Source organism: Aplysia californica, unplaced genomic scaffold (genome assembly GCF_000002075.1).
Source record: "Aplysia californica isolate F4 #8 unplaced genomic scaffold, AplCal3.0 scaffold00007, whole genome shotgun sequence".
Taxonomy (NCBI): Eukaryota; Metazoa; Mollusca; class Gastropoda; order Aplysiida; family Aplysiidae; genus Aplysia; species Aplysia californica.
The window spans coordinates 1,845,226-1,861,056 of record NW_004797277.1 but is presented as its reverse complement, the minus strand read 5'-3'; the positions used below and the strand labels follow the sequence as shown (position 1 = coordinate 1,861,056).

General features: G+C 39.2%; 2 protein-coding genes across 3 annotated transcripts in view; one reads left to right on the top strand and one right to left on the bottom strand.

Moving 5' to 3' along the window:
• Positions 1–7,605, top strand: part of LOC101863153 — a 10,034-nt gene extending 2,429 nt beyond the window's left edge. Inside the window, exons 2-5 of the mRNA XM_005089577.3 lie at positions 157–2,036; positions 3,435–3,497; positions 6,013–6,120; positions 7,391–7,605. Coding sequence (XP_005089634.1) covers positions 270–2,036; positions 3,435–3,497; positions 6,013–6,120; positions 7,391–7,534 — 2,082 coding nt within the window. The 5' untranslated portion in view covers positions 157–269 and the 3' untranslated portion in view covers positions 7,535–7,605. The remainder of the gene's footprint in view (positions 1–156; positions 2,037–3,434; positions 3,498–6,012; positions 6,121–7,390) is intronic.
• Positions 1–15,831, bottom strand: part of LOC101863396 (2-hydroxyacyl-CoA lyase 1) — a 36,048-nt gene that overhangs the window by 19,039 nt on the left and 1,178 nt on the right. For both annotated transcript variants that reach the window (XM_013081587.2, XM_005089578.3), the window contains 4 exons: positions 11,120–11,224; positions 10,383–10,504; positions 9,747–9,819; positions 8,062–8,139 (listed from right to left, as the gene is read on the bottom strand). In XM_013081587.2, coding sequence (XP_012937041.1) covers positions 8,062–8,139; positions 9,747–9,819; positions 10,383–10,504; positions 11,120–11,224 — 378 coding nt within the window. The remainder of the gene's footprint in view (positions 1–8,061; positions 8,140–9,746; positions 9,820–10,382; positions 10,505–11,119; positions 11,225–15,831) is intronic.

The following is a 15,831-nucleotide window of genomic DNA, read 5'->3' as shown; positions in this document are numbered from 1 at the left end:
GATGCCCCACTAGGATAGGCTATAGGGCTTACACACACACACACACACACACACACACACACACACACACATACACACACACACACACACACACACACACACACACATCTAAATTGACCAGACTTAATCCTTTCTCATGATTCCATCTATCCCCAGACTAACCGGCATGTGCAATCTTTGAAGGTATAAAAAGACTATCACAAACAATTGAAGATCGACTCAGTTACTCGTACGTAGTCTGTCATCGCTGGGACGAACAGAGACAAATCATGTCGTTCCGGTTCCGATCGAAGTCGAAGCAGAGCATTAAATCAGTCGAAGAGCAAAACAATGATCAAGACACGGTCATCATGAGGAAGAGGCGGAAAAGCAATTTGAGGTTACTGCGCATTGCACTTAAAAGCAGACTGCGAAAAGCGTATGAATTCCGCAAACAAATCACCTCCAAGTTCGAGAAGGCGATGAACCAGTGCATCTTCATCCGCATTGAGGGCATCATTCTTAACTCCTCGGGCTCTAGCTTTCGAAAACAGAACAAAAAACCCGGAAGAGGAACGGGAGCGGCAGGCAAGATGTCTACAGCCCGAAAATCCATCGTTCGTGTGTCCGTGAAGAAACCGCGAACTATATCGTTTGTAGACGATTATGATGAGAAGCCAAAGCAGAGGCGACGCAAGAGCGACTCAATTGCTGGCGCATTGAACGAATTTCTCAGCGTCAGCAAAAAGGACAAGGAGGAAGAAGAACCGAAGCACAAACGTCATGTGTCTTTTCCGACACTGGACGAGCAGGCGATCGAGCTAAGCCAGATAGTATCTGCGGTGACCAAAGAGGCGGAGGCAGGGGGCAGACTGGGGACATCTGTGTCCATTTGGGACTCCGTGAAAACGAGCAAAGGGGCGTCCTCGGGGAGAAAGGGGACACCGGGATTCGGCGACAAGACACTGGGCAAGAAGCCGAGAAAGAAACAGAGGGAGAGATCCACAAGTTTGTACCAGCTGATCGCCACGCAGGAAGAAGACGCTGAGCACAAAACAGCCCGGAGAAAGTCGCGGAAATTCTCCATGGGGCGACAGAAAAACGAACAGTCGTCTTCGCCAAACAGTGTGTCATCAACGGATTCCAGATCGCCAAAGGGTTCGCTTTCAAAGCTCAAACAGGTTTTGGGTGGGAAAAGAAAACGTAGCCCAGGCCCATCGCAACAAAGCAGAGCGTCTGCGGGCAGCATCAATTCTAACAACAGACGAGGGAGAAGGACACCGAGTGTAGAATCAACAGACTCACACCAGCAGAGGGTTGGTCTGAACCAGTCGGAGTCAAAAAACTCCAGAGATTCAACTGACTACCAAGACTGCATACCGGAAGAAAACGACGAAGAAACATCCCAGCATACCCCCAGTCAGCGGGAAACACCAAAAACAGAAACTACCGACGACGAAAATGTAGGAGCAACCAGTTATGCGCAAGCTGCCAAGTCGCTAGTCTCTAACATTATATGGGAAAAGACAGACACTGAAAGTACTAATGGTGCCTCGCCCGAGCCAGGGCCTGGGGGTACAGCAAGGGGTCAGAACCTTGCGGCATCTCGGGGTCCTTCTGACACAGCTGAAAGCCAAGGAAAGGAGGCAGGCAGTAGCTATATACTCCAATATCTTCCGTGGTACACATCCTCAGAGCAAACCACATCAGCCGGCTCAGGAAGAAGAGAGGCCAGAAGCGACGACCCCAGCGAGTTTAAAAAGGCAACCAGGTCGGAACATAACCCGGTCAGCGGCACAAGCACCCAGATAACGCCACAGCCGTCGGTGCAGCAGGCGTCTGTTGCACAGAAATCGAAACAGTCACAACTAGGTGCACAACAAACGGGATCGGGGAAGAAGAGCTCAGCAGCGCGGGGTCGTTCATCGCCACTGGCACCAGAACAAGGCTCGCAAGATTCCTTTGCAAGTGTCATAGAGCTGGACAGCAGGGAGTTTGACAGACTGAGAGCGATGAGGGCAACTGATAAAACTAAGACGAAGAAAAACAAAAATGCGGTGAGTGAGCCTTGTTGCTGTTCTTAACAGCTTACTTCTTGGACACTGGGGAAAGGGGTTGAGGGCGTTCTGGTGTAGTCTGCTTTTTCTATTTCTTTTCAATGCTGCTATTATTCTAGTTTGCTCTAAGCAGAGAAGTGGCCATTATCAAGCCTGGAGAAGGGCCCAGCACATACCAGGCTGTGAGTATATGTAAAAATGAGGCAAATTTTTCGCCCGTTTGCCTCTCTTCACCACTTCTTCTTCTATCCCGTGGTTGGGGCAACCGTAGGGGTACCGCTGCATCTGAAAACCAGCTCTCGCCATTTCTCTTTGTCCTCTGCTTTCCTCAGATTGTCACCCATCGTCTTCCTTGTCCACTCTGCGATGTTGTCCTCCCATCTCCTTCTCTGCCTTGTAGGATTGTTTTCGCAAGTTCTGAGGATCTTGTGACATGCCCATACCATTTTTATTTTCGTCTCTTCACTGTGGTCAGTATATCTTCAAGCTGCCCCACTGCGTTGGTGATTCTGTTCCGTACCTTCGCATTTGAAATGTGGTCTTTGTATGAGATGTCAAGGAGTCTGCGGTAACATCTCATCTATGTTGTCTGAATCCTTTTCACAACCTCCAGTTGTCATCTATAACTGAAAAACCTCCAATACACATCATTAGACGAATGTTTACTAGTGCAAATTATATATTTTAAATCTAAAGCCACACTCAGGCTTTCACAAATAGACGCTTCCTGAACTTTTCACCTCGCATCTATCCTTCTTCTTTGATCATCGTACATGTTCCATCATTCGCCTTCAACTTTGACAGTAACAGCTAGCAACGTTCCACTCTGACTCATTTGATAGAGTGTCGGTGTGTTTCTGTTGAGATTTGGTATCCCATACAGGTCGGGGTGTTATGGCGTTGACATGTAGGATCTTCCTCAAATACTTCCGAGAATGTCATTTTAAAAAAACAACAACAAAAAAAGAATCCCACGGAATTATGTCAGTCAAATTGCACAACCAGACCCATAAAACATACAATCACACACAGTTCAAACTCAAATTATCCACCATAACTTTAAATTCTATAGACGCCTGACAAATGTTCCTTAAACTAAGCAATGCCTCTTTTCGTTTGCAAATTGCTTTTCTGTCTCATCTCATCAAGACTCACTTATAAAAGGGTAATTCCATGAAAAATGAAACTGCAGTGACTCACTTACGCAAAGATAATGACTTACACAAAAAAATCCAAGCAGTGAAGTTGTGACTTCTTTTTTTTTTCTAAACGGCTCGGTCATTGTTTAGCATTTTTTAAAATAAAGTCATTGTCCCCGTGGTGCATAGTATGTCACTGCTGTTCCATTTGTCATAGAATGACCCAAAATCAGATTTATGACGTGCGCTATCGTTACAGCATTCCAGCTCTTTGAACGACTGGTCAAGTTCAGGAATCATCATTGACGACCTCTGCCTACCAGTAAGTAAACAACACACACACACACACACACACACACACACACACACACACACACACACACACACACACACACACACAAACACAGATTAGGTCAACAAAATCCGTAGTCCAGCAAACATTATTCTTGCGGACAGCTATGTCATAAAGAGTCAGCCTTTATAAAAAAAAAGAAATCAATCACCTATGTAACTAAAAACTACATATATATTGTTTGAAAGGAGAAATGTCTAATTTAGAAAGAAAAAAACTAGGTTGTGAATACACATGTCCAAACATAAAATAAGCAAAGACTTATTATTATCTTTAATAAGGCGTTATCATAAGGGGAAGAAACTGCAGCAGAGACAGAAAGTCCAAACTTTCGTCAGTGCAAGGACAAACTGCTCTTATGCCTTTTGAGTTCCATGCATTCCTTATACACATACTTAGTTTTGTTACGGTTCAAGCCAATACTGAGACAACAAATAACAAACGCTAAAATGTAGAAAGAAGTTTGGAACGGGTGAGCAGACTGTGTTCGCCCTTCAAGGGTTACTGGGTAGTTCCCAATCACAAACAGCGCATCTAATGTTTCTTCACATCACAAAGTTATGTGCGCGCAGGGTTGGTGATTTTTTTTATTTTTAAAATAAAAATTTTTTAAATCGATTTTAAAAATTCAAATCAGATTTTTTAAATTTAAATCGGATTTTTTTGATTTTTTTTATTTAAAAAAAAATGTCGACACAGTTTGGGATTTTTGGTGGCTAAAAGTATGTTCTTTTAGTGCAAAATGCATTGTCTTTATTTTAACTAATGATTAATTTAAGCAACTGCAAATTTAGAAAGCCTTAATCTGCTATATCAGTGAATTATGGCTACAGACAAAAAATGAAGAAAATGTCAGTCTAAAAGGAAAGGGTGGGGGGGGGGGGGGGGGGGGGGTAATTATGCATAGATAAACTTGCATTTTATTTTTATTACTGTGTGTGTGTGAACACGCGCTTGTGTTTGTCTAAAAAGAAAAAGAAAATGCTAATTTCAATTATGAAAAAAAAGTAAATTGAATACTGTATTATTTTACTACTTACAGCGACAGGGGGGGGAAGCAGACTTTTAAGCAATTTTAGTCTACTAAACCTTATATCTGTTTTATAAAACCAAGGAAAGGGATTCTGAATGTTTAAAATGTAAAAACAGAAAACATTTTTTAAAGTGATTTAAATCACTGAGTTTTATTTTTAAAATCAAGTTGATTTAAATATTACAAAAATCAACTGATTTAAATCGACCCGATTTAAATCAACCCAACCCTGGTTTTCAATTATGAAAAAAAAATAAATTGAGAGCTGTATTATTTTACAGTGACAGGGGGGAAAGCAGACTTTTAAGCATGAATATATTAGTCTACTAAACCTTATATCCGTTTAAAATAAAACCAAGGAAAGGAATTCTGAAAGTTTAAATATGTAAAAACTGAATACATTTTTTTGAAAAGTGATTTAAATCACTGATTTTTATTTTTAAAATCAAATTGATTAAAATTTTTTAAAAATCAACTAATTTAAATCAACCCAGCTCTGATTTCAATTATGAAAAAAAGAAGTAAATTGAATACTGTATTATTTTACAGTGAAAGGGGGGAAATCAGACCTTTAAGCATGATTATATTAGTCTACTGAACCTTATATCTGTTTTATGAAACCAAGGAAAGGAATTCTGAATGTTGAAATGTGTAAAAACCGAATAAAAATAATTTTAAAAAAAAGTGATTTAAATCACTGATTTTTATTTTAAAAATCAAGTTGATTTAAATTTAAAAAATCAACTGATTTAAATCAACCTGATTTAAATCAACCCAACCCTGTGTGCGCGCATCTATGTAAGCATTTCTTTACATTGATAGTCTTTACCACCACCCACCATACATTACAGCCCTAAACTGGAACAATTCTAGCAGACTCTATTGTTCATAGCAACATCTCTTCTGCCTCCCTTCAATTTTTCCATCTGACTAGAACTGTGATACACGAGGAACCACATGACATAAGATTGACTGATACTAGAGTCACTTGAAAAGTATTCAACCACATGATATTAGAGTTTTATTAGATGGGTGTCACAGTTTAGTTTGAGGAAAGAGGAGCACACACACAAGACATTGGCCACTTTGTGCAGAGAAAAAGAAAGACAGACAGAAAAAAAAAAATGAAAGAAAAAAGGACCTACGAGTGGCACCCTCCAACCACCCATTAAGAGTCACGGTACAAGAACTAAACCACGATGCATAAAAGTGTACCTTTCAACAAGTGTTATAGTGCAATCGCTAAACATGTTGGACCATTACCGAAACAAGAGAGTGATTTGAGAGTGCCGCTGACTGATCTGTATAATCATCAGTTATTTCAGTTTGTTACTTCCCTTCTTCCTTGCACTAAATGATGGTTACGACGTTGATGGGCTCCTTTCCCGCTAAAACAAATGAATTTAATAACACTAAATACACATGGTAAACTTCACTTGTCATCTACTCCAGAAATACAACAACAGTGACCACAACGACGAAATTCGACAACTACAATACGAGCTGTGGAAAGCCAAAGAACAAGTGGGAGCCCTCAGGAGAGTCAACAGTTTCCTCAAGGTAAGTCCCTTACACTAGCATAAGTTACAAGGGATGTAAAAGTCACTGAGGCATGATAATGGTTTTGAAACTAAGGACCTTTGTCATACATTTTTTCTAAACATTAAACATGGAAGAAAATTTCCAACTAACCTTCTAAATATCTAAATGAAGTTAATAGAAGCTTAAAACGTATGATGACTAAAGGGGGAAGAATCACAGATGTTCACTTTTTTACAAAACAGAGAAAATTGATATTTCGTCTTTTGAAGACTTCAGTGCTTCCCTCTTACTTCTTTTTTTGGGGTTATAAATGGTTGTATTTCTAGACTTCTGCAGTCTTTCCCAATGATTTTCCAAATAGCCGAATCCAGTAGCACAACATGAAAACAAGTAGAAATTCAGCACCCCCCCCATTAGACACTGGTCAATTTCTGGGCACGTGACGCTATAATCATCTTAAAGCTTGTTCAGTTATCTTGCTTTCAATTAAAAAATGCCCTTCTATCTTAAATAGAAGTCCAGATATTTGTGATTGAAAGAGGTGGGTTGCCTGGTTTCTGAGGTAAAATTAGCGAGAAAATGGCCACCAAAGTTTGGTGACTTCCATAGCTTAGGAGTCCTTGGAAACTTTAAAATTTACATTTTTTGTGCTTTCAATCAACGTTTCTCAATAAAATCCACACATAATTGTGTTTTTAAATGGACACAAAAGATGTCACACAAAAAAACCCAAAAATGGATAAAAATGACCAAACCAGCGGAAAAATGCTGGTTTCTTCGATTTCATTATTTGGAGACACTTGATTTCACCACGATGCTTCACATAATATGTAATCATGAAGGCTTCTTAATTTTCCTCCATTGGGAGACACATGGCAGAGAATACATTAACAAAACATCTTGAAAGTTGAAAGTACAAAAAATCCTCCCTTGTCCAGAAAAGATAGGATTATCGTTAGCATTATTATTGTGCTGGAACAGAGTGGATGACCTTGGTTTGAATCTCCGAGGTGGGTATTTTGAACTTGGGTTGGTTTGGGGAGTTGTTAAAGTTCTCCACCCATTTGGCTTGGTCCTAATAGAGATGGATGTCTAATTTGGAAGTCCATCCCTATAAATGTCCTTACAGTGTTGAAAGGGGTGTTAAACCTATACACTGACCAGTGACAGAAAAGACGTCCATGTCAAAGGGTTTGTGTGTTACAACAATTAAACGTCTGAAGCTAATAATCTCTTGAATAGATTTTTATCAGCAGAACAAGTTAGTATTGGGTATTTTTCTTCCCAGGAAAGAAATGGACATCCAGCAACAGAGACAAAAACAGAGCCAGTGGAAAGTACCACCTCAGACCAGAGAGCAACTCCGTCTCTGCTCGTGTCTTTCATACCAGCCATAGTGCTTGGGATTTTGACAGGAAAGTTTGTACTCTAGATGGCTGTCAGTAAACAGTTTAACTTTGATCTGAAAAAAAATTGTGGCTCCCTTAATCGTTCCTTTTTAGTTTTGTGATTCAAACTTATGCAGCTGTCAACAATATAACAACCCTCTCCCCCCACCCCTTTAAAAAACTTTTTTTTAAAACCCAGTGTTCTTCAAACATTTCGAGGTCCTATGCAAACTACTACCAAAATTAAAAGGTACAAAAGTAAAAAAAAGAACAAGTCTCCGTGGGCCAGCTGCTAAGCAAAACTTTGACTTTAATCTCAACCCAAAACTAAATAAACTCCAGTAGAAAAATATTAGTAAATGGCTTCAAAATCCGCATGCAAAAACCAAAAACATGAGAGGCACTATAGGAACAAAAGTCATGTACCAGTAAGTAACATCAGTTCTACAGTGCGTTGGAGAGTCAATACGATGTATGAAATTGGCCATGCTGAGTTTAAACTGAGGCCATAGTAAAAACAATAAAATCACAAAAAAAGGTTTAAACATTATATATTAATTTTGGCACTTACCTTCTCTATAAAGTAAGGTATCTTGTCAATGCTGCTGGGCCGGGCAGAGAATTTGCTGTACTGTCTTGCAGCTTCAACCTTGAAAATGTTCCAAAAAGTATTTCTTCCTTAATCAAAGAAAATTCTTTTGCATAAGTGGACATGGACATTCAACTGAGCATCCACTACATGAAAAATAAGCTCAACTTATTCACAGCTGAGCCACCTGGTCTAGAATGTGAAAGTTCAAATACAAAAAGCAAGACATAGATTCATAACTCGCAATATAATATAGAAAATATCAAGGCCAAAGATATCAGTTCAGTTCACATTGACTGATCTTAAAGACTGTAGAAAGATTGTGGGTCTAAACAGCTTTAAAAAAAAATCCTGTAGCAGAGGAAAATGACAGAAAACAAATTTATTTTTGTAAAAAAATTTTAAGTCTCTTTCTCACAATTTGACATTTTCAATTTTAGCATTGAAATTTCCAACATGGAAAAGCTACTATTTTGGGAAGATAATGAAGAAACCCAAATAAATCAAAATGAAACTAGGAGCGGGAGACTTTTCATGTCTCTACACCCAAACAAACCTTGTGGGAATTAATGTATTACAATGACAAACTATATTGTCAATTTTTTTACATCAAGTTAGTGCACTTGGAAAAGTGAATACCATCAAAACAGTCTAAGATGGCCATCCTTTGTCAAGGAGAAAACTGGTTGTCTTAGACAAGTGGACATCTAGAATAGCTTCATGATTCCCATTATTATTATGGTAATATAAAGAAAAGAAAAACGCTAGGGGAAAGTTGGAAGAGGTTGTTTCTTTGATAGGAGTGATTTTCTTGGACGGCTGGCCTTTAGAGCAAGTTCAGTTGTACATGTTCTCTCTATACTATGTGGACAGAACTAGTTTCACATATTATGCAAAAGACTTTTCTTTGATTAAGGAAGTGTAAATTGTCAGCCCTTCATGTTATGTGTGAGTAACCACTATTGGTAGAGACATAAAAGAAAATTAACTGTGTAACATTTGTAAAATCTTTCTTAAAGCATCAAGAAGCAAAAGTAACAAATCAAATAAATTTGGTGGTGTTGTGAGAATCAAAGAAACAGGAAAATCCTACAGAGACTAACAGACTTTAAGCAAGAGAGAGAGAGAGAGTGAGAGAGAGAGAAGGGGGGAGGGAGGGGGGGGGGAGAGATGGAGAGAGAGAGGGGGGGAGGGAGGGAGGGAGGGAGGGAGGGAGGGAGGGAGGGAGGGAGGGATAGAGAGAGAGAGAGAGAGAGAGAGAGAGAGAGAGAGAGAGAGAGAGAGAGAGAGAGAGAGAGAGAGAGAGAGAGATTCACATGAAGTTAAGTATGTATATTTTATGTTGCACACACTGGTGTACATATATATTGATAATATCTTCTACTGGAGGATCAATGAAGCATTTATCTTATTTTACCTTGTTTTAATACAAATTAAAGAGAAAAGTGGTTGTCTTAGACTGAAGGACATGTTGGACAGTTTTATTATAATCATATTTGAACAAGTGTTAGGGGGGAAGCGGAGAGTGGTCATTTATAGTATACATGTGGTTATCTTGGACAGGTGGCCATTAGAGCAGGTTCAATTGTATTCACAACAAATTTGTACTCTTTGCAATAACATCAATGCTGTATATATATGGAATTGCAGAAGAGAAAAGCACAAACCTGGGAGTACTCCTGAAATCCACCCATAGCTTCCTGATCCTGGTCACAAGATCCTCCAACAACGATCAATGGCCTGGTTTGACGCAAAGAAAAAGAAAATTACCAAAATATACAATTTTCATAATCTTTTCTCTTTTCCATGCCTTCATCAGATTGAAACTTTTCAACAAGAAACTTTTGTGAAGATTTTTTTCCTTTGAGTTTAAATACTTCCATTAAAATCTATTTCAACTTGAAAGCATTTTGGTAGTAAACCTTTCTTAATAAGGAGGAATAGGGAGCAGGATCGTTTCATTTTCAAAGAAAGAAAACATGAAGGGGTCAAGATGGAGCTGAGCATGATTCTTAAGCCTTGACCAAAACAATGCATGTTTGTACTGAAGAGTTTAAAAGATATTGTCAGTTTTCTAGCGTCTGAGAAGCTACAGCTTCCATGAAACTATCCAAGAAACTGAAATCTACAAGAATGCTACAGCCATTGAGTCTGTCTGGATAATATGATAAAGCATATATCCTGATTTGAAGTGAGGATATATTTACTACACATGCATCGAAGCAATGTATTATTACCAGTATTCACAGAAGGCTTGCTTGGACAAAGATTTAAAAAACAAGGTCTGCTTCATTGGTACTTACCAGCAATTTTCCATTGCATTGGACATCCCAGCGAGAGCATGAACCAAACCTGGGCCCGACACTACGAGGCACACGGCTGGCTTCCGAGTCAAGTAACCAATAGCAGATGCAGCGTAGGATGCCTGTGATACATGTAATTCATTGTCTTACCAGAGGAAACAACACTAAAGCCTATTCTTATAGTGAAATATAATTTTCTCAGATTCAGAAAAAGAGATTAACAAACAATAAATTAAGTGCTGCAAGTAAAGAGACAATATGACTTCTACATTAGCTGAGAAAACAACAAAGTTAGCATCAAAACAAAAATGTATGTTATACTAGCTTTCTCACATTTTTAAAGTCATAACACCTTCTGTTGCCTGTGTCTATTGTATTCACTTGAAGTTACAAGTGTATCATCACAATAACTGCTGTACTTAGGCAGGGACAGATTAGGGCAACAGTAACTGCATTGAATTTTTGAAAAAAGAAGCCAATCATACAAGAGAACCCACAAACCACCCACATACCCCCATTGAAGTGACTGTGTGATGTGATTTGCATTCCATGAATCATTATCAATGTAGCACTAAGTTAAAAAAAACATAATAAAAGTGCAGTGTTTGATTAATCATGTTATCGCACTCATTTAGCAGTAAGTTGACTCTCCTTAGGGTAAAATCATCCAATGAAGGGAAGGGTTTGACAAACTATTGCAGAGTTCAGAAAACAAAATGGCATGTAGCTATACTTACTGCTTGTTCATTTCTCATCGCTATGAACTTGATCCCTTCGGCTTGGGCTGCCATACCCACTTCTATGACTGGCACACCAACTATGCCAAACATGTACTCCACACCCTACAAGAAAGAAAAAGAGTAAAATATCAAAATAAGTATGAGCTATTTAATTTGTTCAATGAACATCTGTCAAGATAAATTCATGTAAAAAGGCTTGATTAGAGTTAAAGAGAGAAGACATTAAAAGAAATTTAATTGTGTTAGGTTCAGGGGCTGTTCATTAACTAGCCAAGATATATTGGTGGAGCCGGTCATTTTTTGTCGGCTATACAGAGGACACAAGAGATATTGCCGATAATAAATTATATTCAGTTCCATTTGAATCCAATAAAACATTTATCAACATGATTCAAAAACCACGTTGCTGATTTGGATGCACCAAAAAAGACGATAGGAGCTCACCGACCTGTTGTCACACTGCAGTGACTCTTTCCTCCATCTGTTTCATCAATGCTGGCTTGCAACTTTGTTGTCAGTGCCTCCAGTCATTTACTCACTGCAAGCAACTCCGCACGTGAACGCCACGCTAAAAGCCAACGATTGCCAAAATTGACCACCACAGGGCACAAAGAGGAAGTCTCTTATCACTGGTTGCCAATTTAACTTTTCAGTTGCTTACAACTCAAGGATTAGACTGTCTTGAACAGTACATTTAGAATGTTGTGTTTTATCAGTAATATTAACTTTTAACCTGTCTCTAGTTACTGTCAGTACACATTCACTGTGAGCATGGCTCTTATCTTTAACGCCTTTTGAATTTTTAGCCACCCATGGTTCTGTTTGGTGTTCTATTTATCACTTATTCTCTACTACACCCTTACCTGGCCCAGACCAGCTAAAGTGACCTTTGTCCACTGATGTTTTATAGAGAAATTTTTACTGATGAGAGTGTTGGTTTTGCGAGAGGCACTCGACTGACAGGGGTTGGGCCCAATATACTCTCCTTTCCCTTTTTCAACCCTCATCCTGGCCAAATGCTAAGTTAGCTATTATTAGCATATTTGGTAAAACTTCCCCACTTAAAACGGTGTTAAGAGACATGTGATTAAGATTTTTAAATTATAACTAGAAATTGTTGTGAACCAACTTTCTCAGAGCTTGTGCGTTTAAGTATGCTGTATTGTAATTGATTCTAGATTTGATTTACGAAGAGTAATTGCTACAACATTGATTGTACTTTAGGCTATCTTTGAAGCTCTAACATTACGTAGGTCTATAAATACAAAAATGTTCTAGGGCTATAGTATTTATATTTGGTGTGTGTGAGCGCGCATGTTTGTGTGTGAGTGTGTGCGTACATTGTGCGTCGGGGGAGGGAGAATAGTGAAGATGTAGGTATAAATGGTCTGTATGTGTTTGGGTGGGGGGGGGGAGTCGATATAAGTATATATAGAAGCCGGATAGTTCAACAGATCCCGAACCACCCCCCGTTATTCCACAGGATTTATTCCATCATGACACTAGATTATGGCAAGTTTTGAAAAATGAACCCTATTTCAATTAGTCACAACATGTGCATTGCATTGAAGAACAAATTAATACAAAATTGATATTGCTAAATAAACTCAAGGAAGGGGTTGGCTATTTAAATCTCCACGTGTAGATTTCTTTCCATACAAGCACCAATACGCCACTAGAAATTTTGAATAAATCTGTGGCATCTTTCTTGGAGAATTCTTTGGACATTATAATGTTCAACATTGGGTTTCAACTGTTCGATTGTTCATGGGTTGTTTCCCTACACTCTCTTAAAAAATCCCAAAGGTAATTTATTATACCTGAAGGCTGAAGGGCGTCAAGTTGCGGGGAATGTGGTAACCTTTCATTTGTAAATTTACGGTTCCCCAAACCTTTCTTGCAACTATATCAGGGCCAATCTTGATGTGCAAGTTGTGGCTCAATCCCACTGGAACCAGGCCTGTACAGCACAACACATTATGCACAAACTTAAAACTTTCTCGGTATATTTAGATCCCTATCTGAGGTGACTGTTGTGGTTTTACTGTCCTTATCCCAAAACCATAACAGGCCAATCACGCCCCTGTAGCTAAACACTTTTACTTTTTTATAAGAAGTAAGATTTAGCGTTTTACCCAATTTTTATTGAAATTTTAAAAACATTACATTTCTGATATGTCGATTGATTTTCTTTACTTATATAAAACAAACTTTACATTCTCATGGTTGAATTTTTTTTTTTCAAACTTTTAAATCAATGTGGAGAAGACCGAGCTATTGCCCTTTAAGCGGGTCCTCTTTTTTTAAGAAAAGACAACCTGTACTTTTACGCCTTCACACCATCATTCACGAACTGTCTGAGTTGTACAGCGCTTATTTACCTAAAATTTGCCTCACCACACCACCAGCGAACTGACCACCAGAAGTACACACACTATACATGGTACACAACACCCAATGGTTGGCTGCTTTTTATAATCTTTCTCCCATGAGAAAGACATTCATAGAGAAAAAGAGAACTCTCGGCTCTGAATAAATGTGCATGTACATGTATATCAACAAACACTGCATAGCAGAGTCGTTCCTTGACAGGGGACAGGCGGGGCTATACAACACAGGAACCCTGTTGAACCGCCACGCCCTGCTGTAACGTTCTGCCAACTTCATGCTTGTCCCAATGGTGGCGGTTTAACGAGATTTGACTGTACTCATAAATAACAGCAAAGGCTGTTGAAGCTTCCATCTGTATTTTTGCAAATCCTCTTCAGGCAATTTTCTCTTCTGTGTACACATTGGTCTTGGTCAACTTATTAATTCTGATTATTTGTATAAATTCTTAATGAATGAACGTTCTATCTTTGAGCCTATGTCTTTAATTTTTGGGCCGTGAACCTTGACTGATAGGCACTTGCAACACAATTGGGTAATACATGCCAAAGATTAGATGTAAGAGAGTGTAACAATTTAAACAAAAACGAAGGAGGAGAGAAAACAACAGCTGATGTTTTAATCAAAAAAGAAGGTGAAGAAGCAAACCACACCAGAGTTCAACCCCCTCCCACTTCCAACTACACAGTCACAATAGGCGTAAGGAGGAGAAATGCCTTACTGATGAAATGAAGTCAGTGAAGAAACTACAGTATAAGGTAATAAAGTACAGACAACTCTCACAATCACAATTACTTGTAAAGAAAATCCTGTGCAACAGAATACGGAGCAATGCAGGGATGGGAATTGGAGAAGCAGGCATTGAAAGTGAAAGAAATGGAAGGACATCCCAGAAAGGACAGGCCCCAAGCTGAGAGACACCAATACGCAAAGAGGTCTCATGCTCAGGTTTTGTAAAGCCCTTTTCTTTTAATTTTTATCTGCTTTACACGAATATTGGCTTCATATTTGCCGCAAATAAATTGAAATATTTCATCGTTTTAATACGAACTAGATCTATATAAGCTAAATTGTGTTCTAATTTCTGCGTTTTAGACCAATGGGGGGACGGGTTTCAGAACACCTTACCCAAGGGTTAAAAAAATCTGGGGGGGTTACACAAGGAGGAAACACCCCATGTTACTTTTTTACTTCCCATAATTTGGTTTAGTATATTATGTTAGAAATGTTTTTGAATATTGGTGATTAATTCCTGCAGCAAAAAAATACTGCAGTTCATCCCCTGCACAGTGCATCTCTTTAGTTTTAGTTTAAGTGTTTTAGGGCACTTGCAACACAATAAGGTCATATAAGTGCCGAAGATTAGAGGTGTTAAAAGAGAGTAACAAACACACACAAAAAAGGAGGGGAGATAAAGACGATAGATGTTTGATAGGAAAGAAGAAGTAAACCACACCTGAGCACCCGCCAACCACCCACAGCGTACACCTGCCCTGGCTCACCTCTATAAGTAAGACGGCCACCTGTAGAAACGGCCACTTTCCATTCCCCCCCTTGCGTTTTTTTCTATATAATTTGACTGTGTAAAACGGGCACCTGTTCAACGCGGCCGCGGCCACCATATTTTAACACACAACCCCTATCACACTAAGCAATAACACCTGTCTTAGACGGCCACCTTAGTGACTCTATAAATTACGTTTTGTCATAGATTGTGCATTGGCCCCAGGCGTTGTGGGCGAGCCCTCACAATTCAATCACCTGTCGTTGTTGTTAGAGTCCCACCAACCAATCATGTTGTGTAAGCCCCTCCCACTGTTGACCAATGGGTACCAATTTTCAGCTGATGGTAAGGTAAGGTGATCCCTCATAACCCATAAGCCCCGCCCAGAACTCATACACAAATCGTAAGTGAAATGAGTGGTCACTGTTTACCCAGTCTGTAACAAAGTAACAAAGGACGTCAACATGAACTTGAGACAAAAGCGTCGCTCGTTCTCCGAGTGGTGGCAACCCATGTGTTTGTAGTTTGTTTTAACATGGCACTCGGTCTTCCTTGTCTGATATACATTTAGTTTTATTGTCACCCTTGTGCAAAATCAGCAACAAAATAAAATTTACAAACAAAATACAAACCACCACCACCAACAACAACAATGCGGCTACTTTCGATTGGGACCTCAGATGGAATGGTTTGTTTTCTTCATCTTGATCAGTCCTGCCTGAGACGACCACCTGTCTTATACGACGGCCACTTTTCTCCTTGACAATGGGTGGCCGTCTTACACAGGTTTGACAGTATCTGGGTGTGTGTGTGTGGG